Genomic DNA, 17,935 nt, shown 5'->3' on the forward strand with positions numbered 1-17,935 from the left:
TGTAAATCATAAGTTTGCCGTGAGATAACCTAGTTAAACGAGTCCCAAACCATTTTGCCGGTTGCGACATTGAATGGACAAATATTTAATTGTATTCAAATGTTTGCTCAGATAAGCGGAACGTTTTGCGAGCGTATTAAGGGTACAGACTGCTGGTAACCAAAGAGAGACAAAAAAATCCCCTTTTGTTGTTTCGCACATTCGGCGCTTTCAAGCAACGCTATTCAATGGGGCTTGCGAGTTGTACCTTGGTTTAGTGCCCAACAACCTTGATTAAGTATATATATATGCAAAGCGGAAAAGAATCTCTGCGTGTAGAGTTTCAATATTTACGAACGCCGCACCACGCCTACTGTGTTTCTTTTCTTACGATGAGTGCAAAACAAGATTCGTAGCAGATAGGGAACAGGAACTTCGTAGAAAAAACCCCGAAATTTAGAATCCCCTGGTTTTATCTCTCCCGTTAGTAGTCATTACTATACTACCTCTCTGGGGTATAGCGGTATATAAAGGGGACAAGTAAGTGCCAAATGTGAAATTTATGGTTACGTGGGTCGCAGCAGCAGGAAGTGTGTATAGTAAGGTGAAGCAAGACGGAATATAATTTCATTTACAGAATATTTACAGACCTATGTAACCGCACCTTCGCGTTTCTAAATAGCGTTGTTAGTTGTTTAAAACACGACCGGCAAACATGGTGCTTATGTACCAGTTTCTTTGGTTATAGGTGAGGTAACTAACTATGTTCTATGCTAATGGTCTTTGTTAAATATAAGAAACTAATACAAAAACCATTAAAACAAGTTTGACAGAATTCTGAAACAATATGAGTAGTAACTATGGACCACCTTTCATACAAGGTGGGGGAGATAATGCTGCTTTGTTCGTTCGGGATCATGGTGATTACTTGGGATGCGGAAGTTATGGAAAGGTGTGGCGAGCGTTTCACAAAAAGTACAGAACTGTAGCTGTTAAAGTTTGTGAGTTAATGGGTCCAAATGAGGCAGCGATTGGAGATTTCCGGAAAGGTTAGCAGCCTGGTTGTAATTTTTTGTCCATATTTTGCGATTCTTTTTTAAAATGAGCCTAAACTAGCAAGTGTACCTATAAAAAAATTAACAAGTCGCCCTTGTCCATTTACAGAAATTAACTTTATGTGGAGCACAAACGACTGTCCATACATCGTTAGCTGTCATGGATACTTTACCAACACAAATTTGGGGGGAATAGTTATGGAGTACATGGAACATGGCACACTGTACGAGCTACTACACCACGACCCACCAATTCAGATACCAATTGAACTAAAAATCCGGTTTGTTAATTTAAATCACTGACCAGCACTTTTATGTTTATTTACGTATGAATATGTAATACAGGTTTGCGCAAAACATCGCGATGGCTTTGGATTACTTGCATAACTATGGAAAAGACCAGCGGATCATACATGGCGATCTGAAAGTAAATAATTCTATTTTGATAAATGAACCGATAAGGGGTATACAGACTGATACAGTACCATTTTTTCAGACCGTAAATATTCTGCTGGATCGCTTTTTAGTGGCGAAACTATCTGATTTTGGTGGCTGCAGGTTGCAAACTGTCAGTGCCTTTGCAAGCAACAGAGATTTGCGGACAGGCGAAAGGAATGTATATACTCTGCCGTATACTGCACCAGAGGTTTTACAAAACCCAGGATCCGCGATTGTAGCATCGGTAAGCGATTGTTGGTATTAGGAAAATTTAAGTTTAACATATAGTAGTGTGGGGTATGAAGATGAGACACCTCTGAGTTTTAAATTAACAACAGTCTGTGGGAGTCGTGAGGATTCGGTTTTATAATTCTTCGAACGTTCCCTGTTTACTACCCAACAAAGAATGAAAAGGTGTCACATCTTACCCCACTATATTTTACTTCTCTGTAGGGTGATATGTACAGTTTTGGTGTAGTTTTATGGGAAGTTTATACTTGTGAAAGGCCCTTCGCCAACTTTCTAAATCGTGATGATTTGGAACGAGCAATTCGTAGCAATAGCGTCAGGTTAGAGATACCACCTCCAAGCACCAACAACAAGCTGGTACGTTCACATTAAAACAAATTAAATAAGAGTTGAGTCAAACTGCATGCTCCATAATGTTAATTTAAAAACACTTATGTTGCGTTTGTAACATGGTAAACATTACTGTTCACGGCCATATAAGTTTACTTACAAGTATATCTGTAATTCTGATTTTTTTCATTAAGCAAACGCAAAACAGCGAAAACACAAGCCGCCTGGAGTCACGTATGATTTCTTTGATGCGTACCTGTCTCGGTTCGTCTTATAGTCGTATTCCGGCAAACGAAGTAGTAAGATACCTCTTCGATTACATGGACACTGGTGCGCTGATTGTGGATGAACAGGTATAGGTCTATACACTCTACAAATTCAAGGAATAAATAAAAGTAGTTTATTTACCCTCGCTCGTGTCCGCTTATACGAGTTACCACGTATGTACCTTTGTGGGTAATTATTTAGAGGGGGGTGCCTTTTAAATAAAAGAGAGGGAGGGGGCTGCCTTTATGCATTGCCAACAATATGGAACAACCCAAAATCCCCATTGGGTTGGAGCAATTACTGCAAAGTGTCTTGCTCAAAGACACATACGCCCACACTGGTATAGTAGCAACGAGCCATGCATAACCTCTAGTTTAGAGGAAGACGGGCTAATCATTGGGCCACGTCGCCAGAGAAAGATTGGATTGATATTCATCAAGTCGACTTTACAGGTACTTGGGGTGCGCTATTACTTGGATCCTATTCGTGCGTCGACTGCTTACAATAGAAATAGAACTGATGTTGTATCTGCGACGCGAAACCTTATGTCCACGAATAGACAACCATCCACTGAACGTAATGTTCGTGAGCGTTACAGAGATCCACCACGCTCGCCCAGAGAGGCTGTACAAAGGGATGCGTTTCCAGATTTTAGACAACAAGCGGTTACGGATCGTCCCCGTAGTCTGCGCAATTTAACTGTCTCCGATTGGTACAGGTGTACAAAGTCATTTGTGAAAACAGTAATTTTGCCAACTAAAGGTTTGAACGTGAAATTCTACTATCAATGAACGTATGTGTATGTTAACTATTAACAATATCTATAGGCAATGGTCATAAATCAAATCGGAACAAGCAACGACGGTACGTTGATTCGAGAAATACACCAAACGCAAGACGACAAAGCGACAGCAGTGAGTCTTCAAAGATGAGCGAAGCAAGAGCAGCACCAATAAACAGGAGTTTAAGCACGGTAAGGTCTTTTTAGTTCGTCCCATTTTGTTTGTCTTTACTTCTTTCGTCTGTTAAAATATTCTGCTGAGCTTTTAAGAGTAATATAATAGAAAATGGAAACATCACTGAAAAACAAGCTTTTCAATTCTAAGTCGACAAATGTAACTTGCTTGCTGTGTGGTGAAGATGGGGTAGGAAAACATTGGGCAGTGAGTTATGATGTGCACGGTACAACCAATAAAGGAACGGGAAAGGTATACACACCTAAAGTTTATAAATTTTAAAACTTTAAAGGTTTTTAAAAAACATATTTTTATAGAGATTCAAAACTACAAGAAAGATTAACGGTAGAGATTGCTCGTTAAAATATGAGTTTTCGACCGAAGCAAAATATGTGGACGTTATCTTGTATTGCTTTCGCATTGATGATTTTGATACTATTCAAAATTTGTTCACAAAGTGGAATCCAGAAGTGGAGAAAAAGTACGGCGGAGCCCGCATACCAACTGTTCTTGTTGGTCTACAGAGCGATCTGCGAAGTCACGCAGATTTATCGCCAATGCCAATTAACATTGGAAATGACAAAGCAAAAGTCATAGGTGCGGAGGTATACCTCGAGTGCTCTGCACGCACAGGCTACAATGTCAGATATCTATTTGACTACGCATTTGGATTGGCTCTTGGCAATGTGAAGTAGAAGAATGTTATGGGGGAAGATGGGGCACCTTTTCATTCGATTTTCTCGTACATTTTGATAGTAAACAATGAACATTCAAAGAATTATAAAACCTAGTCCTCGCGACTTTCACAGCCCGTAATTGTTTAAAACACGACCAGGGTATTTATATATTTTGTGCTAAAGGTGTCCCATCTTCCCCTAAAGGTGTCCCATCTCTTGTATTACTGCATTAACTAACAATAACACAGTTTTCTTTGTTAAACTTGTAAACTTTATATTACTGTTTTAACAAACAACAAAAAATCAATATACACACTGTTTCTTTCATCATCTGTATATACCGTAACAAAACATAAACTTTACCCAATTCCCCTTAATATAAGGTCCTAATATACATACCCCTTCATTAATGCTCAGCTGTCATGAAGATTTGTGCAAATCTGCAACCACACAGCATTATGTACAGTTCATTGATCTGCGAAATTAAAGAATTATCCGTCACAAGAACTAAAACATAGTATACTAGCATAAAAATAAAGTGACATTCTTCAAAAATTCTCTTTTTAATTGTCATAAACCTTTATGCCTTTCTGATTTTTGCTCAAAACAAATAAGAACTTGTACAAGTATTATCCCAAAACAAAGCTGTGCAAGCAAGCATAGGCATAAGCAAAGAGATTGGTTTTAATCTCTTTGGGCATAAGCCATTCTGCCACGTGTTGATACTTTTGCAATTGCTACTGTTACGTTACAATATAATCGAATTCAAATTCAAACAAAATGCATTTGAAACACTTCCGCATAGCTCGACCAATCAGAAGTTAGATACCGCCAATGACGCGTTTGTATCGCGACGTTTTCTCACAACCTTGCGCAATCGCGTAACATCATTCGAGTGTGACGATCCACGCGATTGTGACGACACAATGCTAGAACGCCCGGCAATTCTTTATAAATTGAAGGTCGAACGTTTTATTGTCGGTGTTGGTGTAAATCCAGTGTCATTAGCTCTTTATAATGTTTCGCTTATATATTGAGACAGTCAAGACTGGCAAACAGACTGAATGTTTAAATTTAATGGATAGTTCAACAGGAAGGACGTTTGGTTACGTGTTAATTATAACGTAATGTTTTTATTTAGACCGTTAGAACTGTGGTCTCTTTTTGTTAAGTTGTATAAATTTTAAAGAGAATATGGTTAAAACTTTACTTGAAGCTTTTGAAAACAAGCCTAACCCCTTCAACGCACCAAAGTTTGAAGTCGGTTGCACACCATGCGAACCAATGAAAGAAACTCAAATTTCTAGACGAATTGGAGCTGCCTCAGCTTCTGGTAAGAATTTCAAAACTAATTTTCTAGCTGTTCACTGTACTTCGGTGTAAAATGCAGTCCTGATTTTTTTATTATTTACAGATGAGTACAGCTGTGAGTTTGGGTCAACGAAGTATTACACCATATGCGGGTTTGGGGGTATTTTAAGTTGTGGCCTTACCCATACTGCACTCGTACCCCTTGATCTGGTAAAATGCAGAATTCAGGTAAAAATATCGCAAAAGCCTATTTGTTCTTAATTCAGAAACTAACCAATATTCTCTATTCAGGTTGACCCACAGAAATACAAGAACATTTTCCATGGGTTCAAAGTTACTTTGGCAGAAGATGGTGTACGTGGTTTAGCAAAGGGCTGGGCACCGACCTTTATTGGATATTCCATGCAAGGTCTCTGCAAGTTCGGTCTCTATGAAGTTTTCAAGAACATCTACAGTGGAGTTTTGGGTGAAGTAAGTGAAAGTCTTATTCTAGCTAGTTTAAATTATACCACCCAAATTGGGAAAAATGAATTTGTGGATTAAATAATTTAAAAAAAATTTCTGTGTATTCAAGTCAGCCGATATCTTGTCTTTATCCTATGAAGTTTTAGAAATTCTCAAAATTGGGCATTTTTTTACCATAATATTGGCAGGCCATTTTTCCAATCTGGTACAACCAAAATAAAATTGATTCAGTTTATTAACTTGATGTAAGTTTGGGTAGTTTAAACATTTTAATGATATCCTTTACAGGAAAAATCTTACTTATGGAGAACTTCATTGTACTTGGCTGCCAGTGCATCAGCAGAATTCTTTGCTGACATTGCACTTGCACCTATGGAAGCTTGCAAAGTAAGAATCCAGACTCAACCAGGATTTGCGAACACTTTGAGAGAGGCTTTCCCTAAAATGAAGGCGGCAGAGGGCATGTCCGCGTAAGTAAAGAATAAATGTATTTAGGAACCAATTAGGCAATTTGACCCCTAACCTCTGTATCTGCATTGTTAATTTTTTGTGTAACTATATATACTTGTTTAGGTTCTACAAGGGCTTGGTGCCATTGTGGTTGCGACAGATCCCTTACACCATGATGAAATTTGCTTGCTTTGAACGTACAGTTGAAGCACTCTACAAGTTTGTTGTTCCTAAGCCCAGAGCCGATTGCAACAAAACTGAACAGCTTGTTGTTACTTTCGTTGCTGGCTACATTGCTGGTGTTTTCTGCGCCATTGTTTCCCACCCAGCAGATTCCGTTGTGTCTTTGTTGAACAAGGACAGTGGAAGCACTCCATTGCAGGCACTCAAGAAGCTAGGACCAAAAGGTTTGTATTTGCTTACATTTTTTTGTAACTTTTAGAAGGCCAGGTACACTAAAGTTCCAGTGTTGCAGTAACATATGAAATATTCATTAAAATGCAGCCAAAAAAATTGTTTTTAAAAATGCAGCCAGAAAATTGTTAAGAATGCAGTCAGTTAAGAAAAATTTTTGATTTCTTTATGTCCTTGTGTTTCTGTTTATCATTTAAACATAGCTTGATTCCTTGCTTATCTGCACAGGTGTATGGAAGGGTCTTTTTGCCCGTATCATAATGATCGGTACATTGACTGCCCTGCAATGGTTCATCTACGACTCAGTGAAGGTTTACTTCAAGCTCCCACGGCCCCCTCCCCCAGAGATGCCCGCCAGTTTGAAGGCAAAGCTCAACGCTCAATAAATAAGATTACTTTTGATGTTGGTTTCAATATTCCATTGTGTGCGTCAAGTTTTGGATCTCTCATATTTATTCTTTTGTTGTAATAATAAGTTCACTTTAAGCGCCGTTTTAACAGTGTAGGTAATTGCCAAGTTTAGAAGGATACCAATGCCTCCACTTTTTCGTGGAAGTTTTAATCCAACGATAACATATACCTGTCTTTCTCTTTCGTGTTCCAAAAATAAAAACTAAAAGATTTGGTGTCTTTAAATTGTTATTCTGGTAATGTGTTTTGGGCTTGTCATTCAGAAATATGTGGAACGGTACGAATATAGTTTGTTTGCACCGTACGTATATTTAAATTAAAACTAAAATATATGTCTTCGTTTAAATTAAATGAATGTAAATTGTTTTTCTAACAATGTGTTCTGGTTAGGTGCAAGGGTATAAATGTAGTTTGTTTGTAAAGTAGTATATTTAGGTATATTTGATTATATAAATGATGTTCGGGTATTAAAGTTTGCACTATAATTGTAATTCTTCACTGATCTGATAGTTGTCAGGTATATTTAGGTAAGTTGCTGATTACCTAAAATGATTAATCCTATGATGTACCGTTTTCAAGGCTGCAAAATAGGACAGTATTTACATTTTTTCTCTTTCGTAATGTTCCTACAAGCCCAATAAACGTAAAATCCGTCAACATACATGCAGTTATATACTTTGGTTAAAACGCGTCTACAAATGGAATCTAGTTTCAGCGATAGACAATCGTCTCCTTCGATAGCTCAGTTGGTAGAGCGGTGGACTGTAGCGGTAAAACTGTCAGACATCCATAGGTCACTGGTTCGAATCCGGTTCGAAGGACTTTTGCTATTTTACATTATGTTTTTAAATACGATTAAGTCATTATTTAACGTGTTTCATCGTTTAGGTTTTCTTTTGATAATTATAATCAGAATGATACCAAATGCGTATTTGTATGCAAACTTGTAATTGTCTTTCTTTTTGTCTTGTTTTATCAAATACATTTTACATATAACTTGTTTTCCATATTGTTTTATTTTAAATGTATTGTTTGATGTTACAATACGAAACCAATTTTCAGACAAAGCCATGCACCAATGACGTCAAAGTTTACGCAAAATTGTTGCGCAATTGTGATGACGTAGTTTATTGTATGACGAATGGCGTCTTGATTACGTATATATGACGTCAAGTAATGTGCAACATTTCATTGCAATTGCTGACTTGCTGTGTTTTAGTTTTACGGCACGATGACATCACCAAAACAGTGACGTCATATAGGTACTTTCAAAACTTGAAATTGTTTAAGTTTGTTTTAAAAGTTGCTGGTTTAGTTTTACTTTTTTAACTACAGACAACGTATCCACATCGAAATATCGAATTGCGTATTAGCAAATGTTCGCATAGGGTAAAACATACGTGTCTGCCCGTTTCTAAGTGAATAGGAACCGACATAATATTTCTTCATTGTTATAGTGTTGTAACATTCGATTGACTCCGCAACAAAGTGTCGGTACCGACTTAAATGTAAGGTCATTTGATCCTGTGCCTTTTGTTGCCTCTTGTACACCAGACTACGTCTCCTAACCGCAAACAAGCCACAAAATATTGGAGAATCGAATCCACTAGTCTTCTTTCGACACATCGGCAGAAGAAACTGCCGCCGTAGTCGGACGTAACGCACAAAGGCTTTGGAGGCCTGTTGTTTTGTCATTCAATGATTAACGCGAGCACATGAAAGGGCCCGTAGCCTATTCAGTTTACTAAGCGGCGCAGATTATTTATGAGCAAGCTAAGGCGTTCCGAAAGACCTCGCGCGCCTCATTCCACAAACAGCGGGAGAGGGAAATTGTCATTATGTATGGAATGTTGTAGAATATTATCCAGGGTTCACTTATTTGACAGGTTATGCCAGGGAATATAAATTACGTACGAGAGAAAGGTTGTAAAGGGCAATTCATTCACGATAGATTTCCAGGCGTCATTTTAGCGATTAAAGTGCGGATAATACGCTCTTAGTCGCGATGTACGTTTGTCGACGTATGGATTTTCAGTCTACTTAGATTTGGAGTGTCTAGTACATTTAATGCCGTATTGAATTTTGAAACGATCTGTAATTTAGCAGGCTTACGGAATTGGCGAAATTGCTAGCATGAGAACACTCTTGCGTTTACTGTTGCTTGCAAGTGTATACACATTAGGATTCTGCATCGCCGAAGTAACAGTTAGCAGTAATGAACATGAAGTATTAGACAACAGCTACTGCCGGAAACCAAAAATCGAAAGTAAGCAAATTGCATGTGAATATTATAAGCACTGAGTAAATACAAGTGCGATAAAGCAAAACTGATAAGAGATACGGGTATATAAGCTTTTATAATATATACAGGCGACCTTAGGACCAGGTTCGAGGAATCCGACGTCGTATTATCAGGAACGTTGCTAGGACTTCTCCCCTCTAAACATGGGCGACGTTCACAGAGCAATGAAACTGAAACCAGGGCAATTTCTGGCCATTTAAAAGTATGGGAAGTGCTAAAGGGGTCGTTGGAGCATATACCGAACGTCACAGAAACCAGAGTTGTCAGTAAGTAAAAACGTTGATGTTATATCGTAACTTTTTTTTTGTAAATTCGTCTTTGCGCTATATGCGAAAAAAATAATTTCCCACAAAGTCGTATAATTGGTAACAAAATTTAAAAATACAGGGGCAAAACAGCGCAAGAGAAAACGAGATCTGGAAACCGTGCACCGGCACGGTGGTGAACACAACGTTGGGAGTGTAGTGCTGGGTCGGAGTAAATGGGATAATTTCGTAATGCAGCAGGCTACTGATGACGGTCGGGCATCGAATCGTCCCATGGTTACCGTGTATGGATTGCAGAACTCACATATGTGTAGCAGTTTTGTCAAAGAAGGCGACACGAGGCTCTTTTTCTTGAGGAAGATGAAAAACTTCCGAAGGAGCAAAAGATCGAAGAGGAAGAGCAAAAGACTGTGCGGAGGAAAAAGGAAGCGGGATTCGGGGAAGAGAAAAAGGAAATGTAAGCGCAGAGATCTTCTTGCGAAGTACAAGCGAAGCAGCAGTGCCAGTAATAAGGCCAGACGAAACGGGAAACCGAAAAGACGACGACGCGCAAGCAGCAAGCCCAAGTATTTGCTCCTGGTACACGAACAACCGGCCCGAATTTCAATGAGAAACCTCAACACACTGAAATCTATTACTGCGTAGGCGGGGAATGACATTGTCTAGCAAAAATATTATTGATTTCAACACGTAAACCGTATATTCGTTAGTGTGTCGCCAGTCTCTAATGCTTTCACAGCATTTTCAATCAGCATATATTGTGAGCTAGTTATATGATACAGATCATACAGCATATTGTATACGTACTATCCGTTTACTCTGTCGCGCGTTTTCTTTTTGTATTAAGCATCACGTTGTACATAACATAAAGACAAAACTCACAGCAGTGTAAGTGCATACGTATACTGACGTTAGAAACTCACATCTATTCAAACTGGTGGACAGAAGACAAACATAGTAAAAATAAATTGAATATTCTGAACGACCCGCTATGTACACAAAATTCACAGTCAGCTGAAACAACAGCAGTTAAAAAAGTATCGCGTATACATAGAAGAAAAACGGGGGACAGTAAAATTACTCTTGCAAACTCTGTACAGCGTCTTTGGCTTCTCGAAACGCACGCTGTGCTTGACGCGATGCTCGCAAAGATTCTTCACGAACAACTCTGTATGAAATATTGAAATTGCATTTTGTAACACTACTGTATATGGTCCTACAGCGAGGCATACCAGGGAAACTAGAATGTTAAACCAGTTTATACAGTGTTAATAGGCTTGGATCGTAAACTCAAAACCCTAAATCAAAAAAACTCCAAAATTTCGACTGACCTATACTTCTCTTCCACATCTCTTAAAAGGTCATCAGCTTCATCCTGAGATATTACATCGGATGACATATTAAGAGCATCTGTAAGGGGAATTTCAGTGGCTGCAACATCCCTGAGATTTGGAAGATATTATGTTACATTATAGATGTGTATGTAACAGGATATAAGCATAGCAGAAATGAATTGTGATCAGTGTATGCTTAGGTATATAGAATATAAATATTGAAAGGGACTTGTTGGAAAACACAGACGGTTGTTTAGTATAAATCGCACAATCTTATTTACCTGTTGCGTATATTAGAAAGAGCAACTGCAAGCTGTTCCTTTTTCGTAGGAAGTTTTATTTTTCCCCTCTCACGTGCCACAGCCATTGCTTTAGTATGACGTGTTGACTTGGCTTTATAACATGGTAGGACACGGTCTAAAGTGACGTCACTTGTTCGAAACACAGTCTGGTGTGATAGCAGGTGGTGGAGTGCTCGCACATTGCCTTGAATACCTGAGAGATAAAAAGGTTTAAATTTAAATTTTTAGTTCTGTAGAAATTTGTATAGAACCTGAGTTTAAAAATCTTGGATAATTTTTCAGCTTGATGGCAAAGTTACATAATAATGTGCTAGCCCATAAGTGGGCATGGGGTGTATGAGACATAACATCCATATTATAACAATTGTCATTGCCCTGTCATGCAAGGACAAATAATTTATATTGATTTATTTATATTTATTTTATGCTTTCATATTTTAGATATGTCCGATAATAATAAAGGAATATTTAAAGGTTGACTAAAAATACTAGACGATTTAATTTAAAAGTAAATTAAAATGGAGTACAGTTGTTTACCTATCGGTTCATGTAAGCTGGAATCTGGTCTTGCATCCATTAATATTTCGTAATTATTTAAATCAATTGCATTTTCTTTTTTTTCGTTTACTTTTGTGCTTTTCTTTGGAACCTAAATGTAGTATGAACAAATTATCCAACTATATATAATACACAGAGGTGTATAATTCAAGCCTCCTATTCAACAGGTCAGAGTTAGGATACTCGGCCCAAATCCAGCAGCTTATAAATAATAATCAACATACAACATACTGGCTTACCTGTGGTTTGGGTATTTGTTGTGTTTGTTCTTGAGGAATTTCATCAACTTGGGTTAAGAATACGCTCTCTTCTTGTGTGGAAGTGTCTGTATGAAAAAAAAAATTGTTTATGGTCAAAAAGAACATGTCAAAAATCTGCATAATTATGCAGCTTAAATTTTTAGTAAACCTAAATAAATTTGTAATCACGGTTTTGCTGAAAGTAATCCAAAGACATTACAATTTCAGTACCTTGTTGTTGGGGTATACTCGGCAGTTTAACAAATTCTTTGGTGAGTGGTTTAGGTTGGCTTGGTGGGCGGGGTATTAGGTTTGGTTTGGGAGCAGTAAGTGAGTTTAGAAGAACATCTACTGGTTGTTTGGGAATCTTGGGCACGAAGGAAGAGACCTGAGAACAAATATTTTCATGGTAGTTATCCAGGTTTAAATAGATATAGTCATGACATAATAGGTGCCAAAGTTTTATAAATACAAGGAGGTAATGATAGCTAGACATATAAAACTCAGAAAAATGTAAAACAAAGTTTGCCTAATAGAGTGTTTAGCAATAAATGCACCGAAATTAAGCAATATTCATGTTTTCAAAGTTAAGAATCTAAAATACACCGAAATTAGGCAATATTCATGGTTTCAAAGTTAAGAATCTACAGTAATATTTTACAAATTTCCAAACTAAGAATAAGAAAATTAAGGATTAAAACAGTGAAACATGCTTTATTGTTGTATATAATTCAGTTCACAAATATTTGTAAATTTTGTTTAATACGCTTACTTTTCTTTCCTTGTCAGTTGGCATTAGAATGTGCGGTTTGCTTGGAGTTAACTTCTTCTCAGATCTATGAATGGTGATGCCTAGTCGCTTGTGTAGGTAATGGGATATTAAGGGAGGTTCTCCTGATTGAACAATAGCAGTTGTTAGTTCTGTATTTTTCCCCTTGTGTTTTATGGGCCAAAGAATTTTGGCCTATTACACTAACAACCAGGGTGCTACAACTAATTGGTGTAATCACTTGGTTGGTTGGAGCAATGTCCATCAAGTGTTTGCTCTTAGAGTAAGAATATGTTTACGCCTATCCAGTGTCACTAGACACATTATCCAATACAAAGGAAAGATTATTACCACTTGTAGTTTTTACAATTGGATTCCCGTTTAAAATAAGATGCTTCAATCTTGGCCATGATGCAACAGCTAGAACACATTCTTCTTCTGCTAGATTGTTATTTGCAATACTCAGCAACCTACAAAAACATATTAGGTTTATAAGAAAAAAAAACAACCCTTATTTATTCTCTTGTATAAATAGAACGCGGTGGTTTACAATTATGCTGTCCTGATCCAACCCATATATATATATATAGATAGACAGTTGTATACTATCTTCATACACTTTATAACTCTTGTTGGAGAAAGCATGATACTAAATTCTAGTTATGGCTGCGTCATTTATTTAAAATAATATTTCTTTATCTGTTTTATCCATAAGCGTGTTTTAACAACGGTTGTTTAACGGTTAAACCCAACTTTTTTCTCTTGTAAACTTTTCTGTTCTTTGTTATCTTGAGCAAAAACAAATTTTATTTAAACCAGCCAACCTTAAATGTTGAAACGGTGGGTTAGGTGTTGAAGGAAGGACAGAAACATCAGGTGTGTTGAGTGAAACATGAGACTCAGGTTGTTCATTTTGTTCCTGTAGGAATGTAGTGGAAGTTGCCATGTTTCGCTTGTCATGTGGCAGGTCTGGTAGAAAAAAGCAATTTACGTTTAATTTATGTATAGGATTATCCCTTTAATTGAAAAATTTAAAATAGAATTTATTTAGGCCGTTTTATGTTAAACATAGTACAGGTAAAGCGCTTATTAACTACTACTTTTTATGGATTACATCTGATGGTTAGTAATACTCCATAGTTACCATTTTGTGTAAACTGTGTAACAAACTTTTTTAAATGCATCACAATGAAAACATTTTAAAAAGCTATGATGCAAATTATTGCATTTTTTGTGTACATGCTAACGAATAAAACTGACAGGCAGACTAATGGTAACAATATACTGGCCTATAGATTGCTTACCTGTGGTTGGGGGTTTACTTGCACTTGCAGTTCTACGTGAATTCCGACTTTTTCTTCCACTTGATTTCGAAGCTGTAGATTTAGCTTGACCAATGGATGAATGGACTTCGGACAAAACACGATCACCTACAACCTGTTAATGATAATTTATTGAATGACTTTGTTTTGTTGTTTTTGTTGCGGTAACGAAGGGTAGAGTAGAATACAAGTTTGTAAACAAATGGAAATAACGGACAGCGATAAAATTGCAGTTTTATAAACGCGCTAATATGGATAAAAAAAGTACAAAGCTTGTTCTATAAAACCTGTTAATGTACACTACATTACCCTTAAATGTGGTATAACTTGTATGTTATTCTTGTCCAAGTTAAGCTCTTTGAGTTGCGTTAATGCAGCAAGGGAGGCAAATGTAGAAAGATCCGATAAATGGTTGTCATCGAGAAGTAAAACTTCAAGGTTTTGAAATCTTCCAACTACATCTTCATCAGTGGAGTTTGTAGAATCATTTGAACTGTTCCTGTAGAGATGTTGGGAAAAAGAATTTTATAAATACTTTTTAACAATGTAGGCTTGGCAGGTACAGATATATAATATAAATATTCTTTATCACAGTTATATAGTTGTTTAGTAAAAATAAATTTATATAAACTGATCATCAGATGGTATATGTAGATGTTGTAACTTTAAATAATCCAACGAATGATCACTTTTCTGGCTGGAAACACTTTATATGAAGATTTGTACACTTGTGTTAAGTTATGGATTTATGGTAAAAATATGCATTAGTATAGTTACATTCTTTTTAAGTGTAAACATTTAATTGACAGTCATGCTAGTGCAAATTTAGTAGATCTAGGATATTGGCATAGTGTTGTTATTACTCACTCTCTTGCAATAATAAATGGTCTTGCCATATCAGGGTGAATGGAATGCAGGCCATTTCCTGTTAAAGTAAGAACCTTCAATCTTGGTAGAACTCCAAGATTCAACACATCCTGTGCACTCAGGTTGTTGTATGATAGATCAAGTACCTAAAATAAGTAGATAAATTAGTGGGTCTTATTACAATAGTTATTACAATAGTTATTTGGTGACCGTTATTTGATTGTCAAACTAGCAAGGTATGTCCACTTATAACAAGCATTGTAAAATGTCTGTTTCGCATTTTAACCATAACAAACTTCAGTGCTAAACTATTATAGTAGCGTATATATTAGTAGGCTGTTTATGTATACCTGCAGATTAGGAAAGTCTCCTGGTTTAACTTTCAAATTACGAAGTCCATTAACAGGTAGTTCAAGTTCTCTTAAGTTAGGAAAATTGGTGAATGGACCTGGATGCAATAGAATGATATATATTATATGTGGCATACCATATGAGTTAATGCTGCATCTCAATTTAATCATAGCTAAATATTTACAGAATGACTTTATTGTTTTTTCAATCACAATATCGAAAGTCGAAAGAGTATACAGAAGCAAAAAGACAGACTTCATTGATAAAATCAAAATGGCAGTTGTTATAACACAGTTATGGGTGAAACAGAAGTACAACACCTATTTCAAAAAGGCTTGACAGTTATACCTTAAATATAACTCTTACTTATCCCATATTATTGTACTAATTCATTTTTACCCATCATTTATTTAGGTAAATGCTGCTATGGTGAACTTACGGAAGGGCAAAAGGTTTTCTGCAGCATTTAGATAAGCCACATTAACAAACTCTTTAAAGTCTTCTTCAATAACATTGTCCAACTCACGGTCTGATACGTTAATACTGCATAAGTCCAGTGGAGATTCAACATGGTGTCTCCATAGCTATATGAAAAAATAATATTGATGTATGCAAAAACAATGCTTGTTCAAAAGACTTTTGTGGGGGCTGACGTTAGTGGTAAAAGACCTAGCTGTTTCACTTACAAAACTTTATTTTTTATTCGTCTGTAAACAAGGAGAAGATTAAACTTAAAACAACGAAAAGAAGAAAATTAAACAGTCATTGAAACTTGTTGAGGAAATATGAGAAAGAGCATCAGTTAAAAAGCACTTGCCATAAAATCAACTATTTACTGAATGAATGAATGAATGAATGAATGAATGAATGAATGAATGTAACTTACTTTATCCTCGCGTGGCCGGAAAACGACAGTCGTTATCACACGGGTTTAACACCTCGTGCCAGCTTACGAGTTACCATGTATGTTACTTCGTGGGTGATTATTTTTTTGAGAATTTTTTTTTTATGTATGGCTGATAATTTGGACAACCCATTAGTGACCACTGGGTTGGAGCAATTGTCGTTAAGTGTCTTGCCCAAGGACACATACGCCCACAATGGTAGCAGCGTCGAGCCTTGAACCCATTACCTATTGGTTACAGGCAGGCGCGCTAACCACTACGCCACGGCGCCGGTATTACCAAATATTTTCCATCAAGTGTTCCACTCTGACTTGGCCCTTGTTTTACACCATCAAGTGTGGCTGTTGCTGAAGGAGTGGCATTGACCACCTATAAAAATACAATATGTTAGAGAAATTCTATAAAAGCAAATAACCTCGAAAAAATGCATATTGAGAAAATTGTAATTGTGTCCCGATTACTGAGTTACCTGTTTCTGAATCTGAACTTGCTTCTCAGGTTTAAAAGAAGCTTTGAATTTGTTATGCTGAGCTTCTGCATATGCAACTATCCAGGAACCTGAACCTAAAATTTTAATATGACGTAAAGTTGTGGCCATTTTTAAGTTAATTTCTGACACAAACACTTTATTGGTACAAAAAAATTAAACAGCGTGTATTAGTGATACCTAAGGAACATTTAGAGACATATTCACTGGCCAGCTTGCCCAGCTGTAAGAATATCATCGTAGCTTTAAGTAGACTGTGACAAAACTCAACAGTTTAAATGTTTTTTTTTTAGATAAAAAAAATGTTTTTTTAGATAAGGTAATTTTAAATTATACTATAAAATGTTTTAAAACCTTCATTTGCTTTTCTAACGATTCCTCTTGCTGGAAAACAGTTTGTAGCGAAGTTGTTGTCACTTTCAAGCTTCCAAACGGCTGAAGTTGCCATGTTTTCACCTGTGTTTGTCCCCCAGCACAATTTTCTTTGTGTGCTCTTTGTTTTTTAAAAAGTAAACTACTCCAAAATCGATTTATATGATGAAAATACCAAAATCTAACACCACAGATTTAGCGTGGGTCGTTGTTAGGATTCAGTTGTTATGAATATTCTCTGCCGCCCTCTAACGGGGTTTGTTTGGCGCCCCTTTTCAAACGGGGTGCGGTTTTTTTGACATTATAATGATCTTGTAGCGAAAGTTCACTTGTTTAATATTCCATGGTTTGCTATTTGTTTTCCTAATAAAAGGTCCTGATATTTCAGTGTAGGTAAGTGCGGCTTAAACTTGTGTGTTTACTGTGTTGTACAATACATAGTTCGAAATCGCACAATGTATACAGATATTATTGCAGTGACTTTAAAGTACACATTAGGATGATTTATATCGTTTTGTATTGCTTTGTGTATTCTGAGTTTCGAATACTTTTGCAAAAGCACTGCGCATTTGGGTAAAGTTTCTATGAGTACACGTTGTGCGTACGTGCGACACGTATAACTTCTCCAGCTGCAACTTTTCCTGTTTATTGCGTACGAGAAAGGACGGCGTACAGTGGATTTCATTTTAGTAGCCGTGGAGGTTTGTGTTAAATTGTTTGAATGCAGAAGCAACTGCAGTATTGGGACTTTGCGATTCAAATACATGCAAATAGTAAGAGCATGAATGGTTACTTAATGAAGTTCATTATAGATGAAATACAAATTTAAAAGTTAATTATTGTTTTAAATACCATATGG

General features: G+C 36.7%; 4 protein-coding genes, 1 long non-coding RNA gene and 1 other non-coding gene across 7 annotated transcripts; 4 read left to right on the forward strand and 2 right to left on the reverse strand.

The window, feature by feature from the left end:
* Window positions 1-785: 785 nt before the first annotated feature.
* Window positions 786-4,354, forward strand: LOC149729924 (uncharacterized). The gene is made up of 10 exons (XM_089885796.1): window positions 786-1,028; window positions 1,144-1,315; window positions 1,380-1,461; window positions 1,531-1,716; window positions 1,926-2,078; window positions 2,246-2,404; window positions 2,771-3,080; window positions 3,146-3,291; window positions 3,383-3,526; window positions 3,592-4,354. The coding sequence occupies exons 1-10, from the start codon at window positions 827-829 to the stop codon at window positions 3,967-3,969; spliced, it is 1,932 nt and encodes a 643-aa protein (XP_089741922.1). The 5' UTR covers window positions 786-826; the 3' UTR covers window positions 3,970-4,354.
* On the reverse strand, window positions 2,620-4,428 carry LOC149729925 (uncharacterized). Of its 2 annotated transcripts, none has more exons than XR_016385770.1 (2): window positions 4,351-4,428; window positions 2,620-3,340 (listed from the first exon to the last, which is right to left on the reverse strand). It is a non-coding gene; the product is annotated as an uncharacterized LOC149729925 (long non-coding RNA). The 2 variants fall into 2 exon arrangements; XR_016385771.1 differs by lacking the exon at window positions 2,620-3,340 and adding an exon at window positions 3,664-3,804.
* A 633-nt stretch (window positions 4,429-5,061) lies between these two features.
* LOC149729926 (solute carrier family 25 member 3-like) lies at window positions 5,062-7,227 on the forward strand. Its single transcript, XM_089885820.1, has 6 exons — window positions 5,062-5,284; window positions 5,366-5,490; window positions 5,554-5,733; window positions 6,016-6,197; window positions 6,301-6,584; window positions 6,820-7,227. The coding sequence occupies exons 1-6, from the start codon at window positions 5,146-5,148 to the stop codon at window positions 6,975-6,977; spliced, it is 1,068 nt and encodes a 355-aa protein (XP_089741946.1). The 5' UTR covers window positions 5,062-5,145; the 3' UTR covers window positions 6,978-7,227.
* A 506-nt stretch (window positions 7,228-7,733) lies between these two features.
* Trnay-gua (transfer RNA tyrosine (anticodon GUA)) lies at window positions 7,734-7,823 on the forward strand. Its single transcript is given in 2 exon segments — window positions 7,734-7,770; window positions 7,788-7,823. It is a non-coding gene; the product is annotated as a tRNA-Tyr (tRNA).
* Window positions 7,824-8,996: 1,173 nt separating this feature from the next.
* On the forward strand, window positions 8,997-10,548 carry LOC149729928 (uncharacterized). Its single transcript, XM_089885829.1, has 3 exons — window positions 8,997-9,268; window positions 9,373-9,570; window positions 9,692-10,548. The coding sequence occupies exons 1-3, from the start codon at window positions 9,136-9,138 to the stop codon at window positions 10,213-10,215; spliced, it is 855 nt and encodes a 284-aa protein (XP_089741955.1). The 5' UTR covers window positions 8,997-9,135; the 3' UTR covers window positions 10,216-10,548.
* LOC149729929 (X-ray radiation resistance-associated protein 1-like) lies at window positions 10,384-17,877 on the reverse strand. The gene is made up of 17 exons (XM_089885792.1): window positions 17,059-17,877; window positions 16,687-16,781; window positions 16,497-16,586; window positions 15,752-15,896; window positions 15,312-15,409; window positions 14,962-15,107; window positions 14,404-14,593; window positions 14,077-14,209; window positions 13,597-13,741; window positions 13,124-13,242; window positions 12,776-12,897; window positions 12,235-12,391; window positions 12,004-12,089; window positions 11,744-11,855; window positions 11,186-11,399; window positions 10,902-11,012; window positions 10,384-10,738 (listed from the first exon to the last, which is right to left on the reverse strand). The coding sequence occupies exons 1-17, from the start codon at window positions 17,150-17,152 to the stop codon at window positions 10,648-10,650; spliced, it is 2,148 nt and encodes a 715-aa protein (XP_089741918.1). The 5' UTR covers window positions 17,153-17,877; the 3' UTR covers window positions 10,384-10,647.
* Between the last annotated feature and the right edge of the window lie 58 nt (window positions 17,878-17,935).

Source organism: Ciona robusta, chromosome 10 (genome assembly GCF_009617815.1).
Source record: "Ciona robusta chromosome 10, ASM961781v2".
In the NCBI taxonomy this organism is placed as follows: Eukaryota; Metazoa; Chordata; class Ascidiacea; order Phlebobranchia; family Cionidae; genus Ciona; species Ciona robusta.

Excerpts from the sequence above, each read along its gene's own strand:
- LOC149729924 (XM_089885796.1), top strand. The coding sequence starts at position 827 with ATGAGTAGTAACTATGGACCACCTTTCATACAAGGTGGGGGAGATAAT. Across the intron at positions 1,462-1,530 it reads TCATACATGGCGATCTGAAA|ACCGTAAATATTCTGCTGGA; the intron begins GTAAATAATTCT and ends CCATTTTTTCAG. Across the intron at positions 1,717-1,925 it reads GATCCGCGATTGTAGCATCG|GGTGATATGTACAGTTTTGG; the intron begins GTAAGCGATTGT and ends ACTTCTCTGTAG.
- LOC149729926 (XM_089885820.1), top strand. The coding sequence starts at position 5,146 with ATGGTTAAAACTTTACTTGAAGCTTTTGAAAACAAGCCTAACCCCTTC. Across the intron at positions 5,491-5,553 it reads TGGTAAAATGCAGAATTCAG|GTTGACCCACAGAAATACAA; the intron begins GTAAAAATATCG and ends TTCTCTATTCAG. Across the intron at positions 6,198-6,300 it reads GCGGCAGAGGGCATGTCCGC|GTTCTACAAGGGCTTGGTGC; the intron begins GTAAGTAAAGAA and ends ATACTTGTTTAG.
- LOC149729928 (XM_089885829.1), top strand. The coding sequence starts at position 9,136 with ATGAGAACACTCTTGCGTTTACTGTTGCTTGCAAGTGTATACACATTA. Across the intron at positions 9,269-9,372 it reads CCGGAAACCAAAAATCGAAA|GCGACCTTAGGACCAGGTTC; the intron begins GTAAGCAAATTG and ends TAATATATACAG. Across the intron at positions 9,571-9,691 it reads CACAGAAACCAGAGTTGTCA|GGGCAAAACAGCGCAAGAGA; the intron begins GTAAGTAAAAAC and ends TTAAAAATACAG.
- LOC149729929 (XM_089885792.1), bottom strand. The coding sequence starts at position 17,152 with ATGGCAACTTCAGCCGTTTGGAAGCTTGAAAGTGACAACAACTTCGCT. Across the intron at positions 15,897-16,496 it reads CACTTGATGGAAAATATTTG|CTATGGAGACACCATGTTGA; the intron begins GTAATACCGGCG and ends TTTTTCATATAG. Across the intron at positions 11,856-12,003 it reads AACAAATACCCAAACCACAG|GTTCCAAAGAAAAGCACAAA; the intron begins GTAAGCCAGTAT and ends TACTACATTTAG.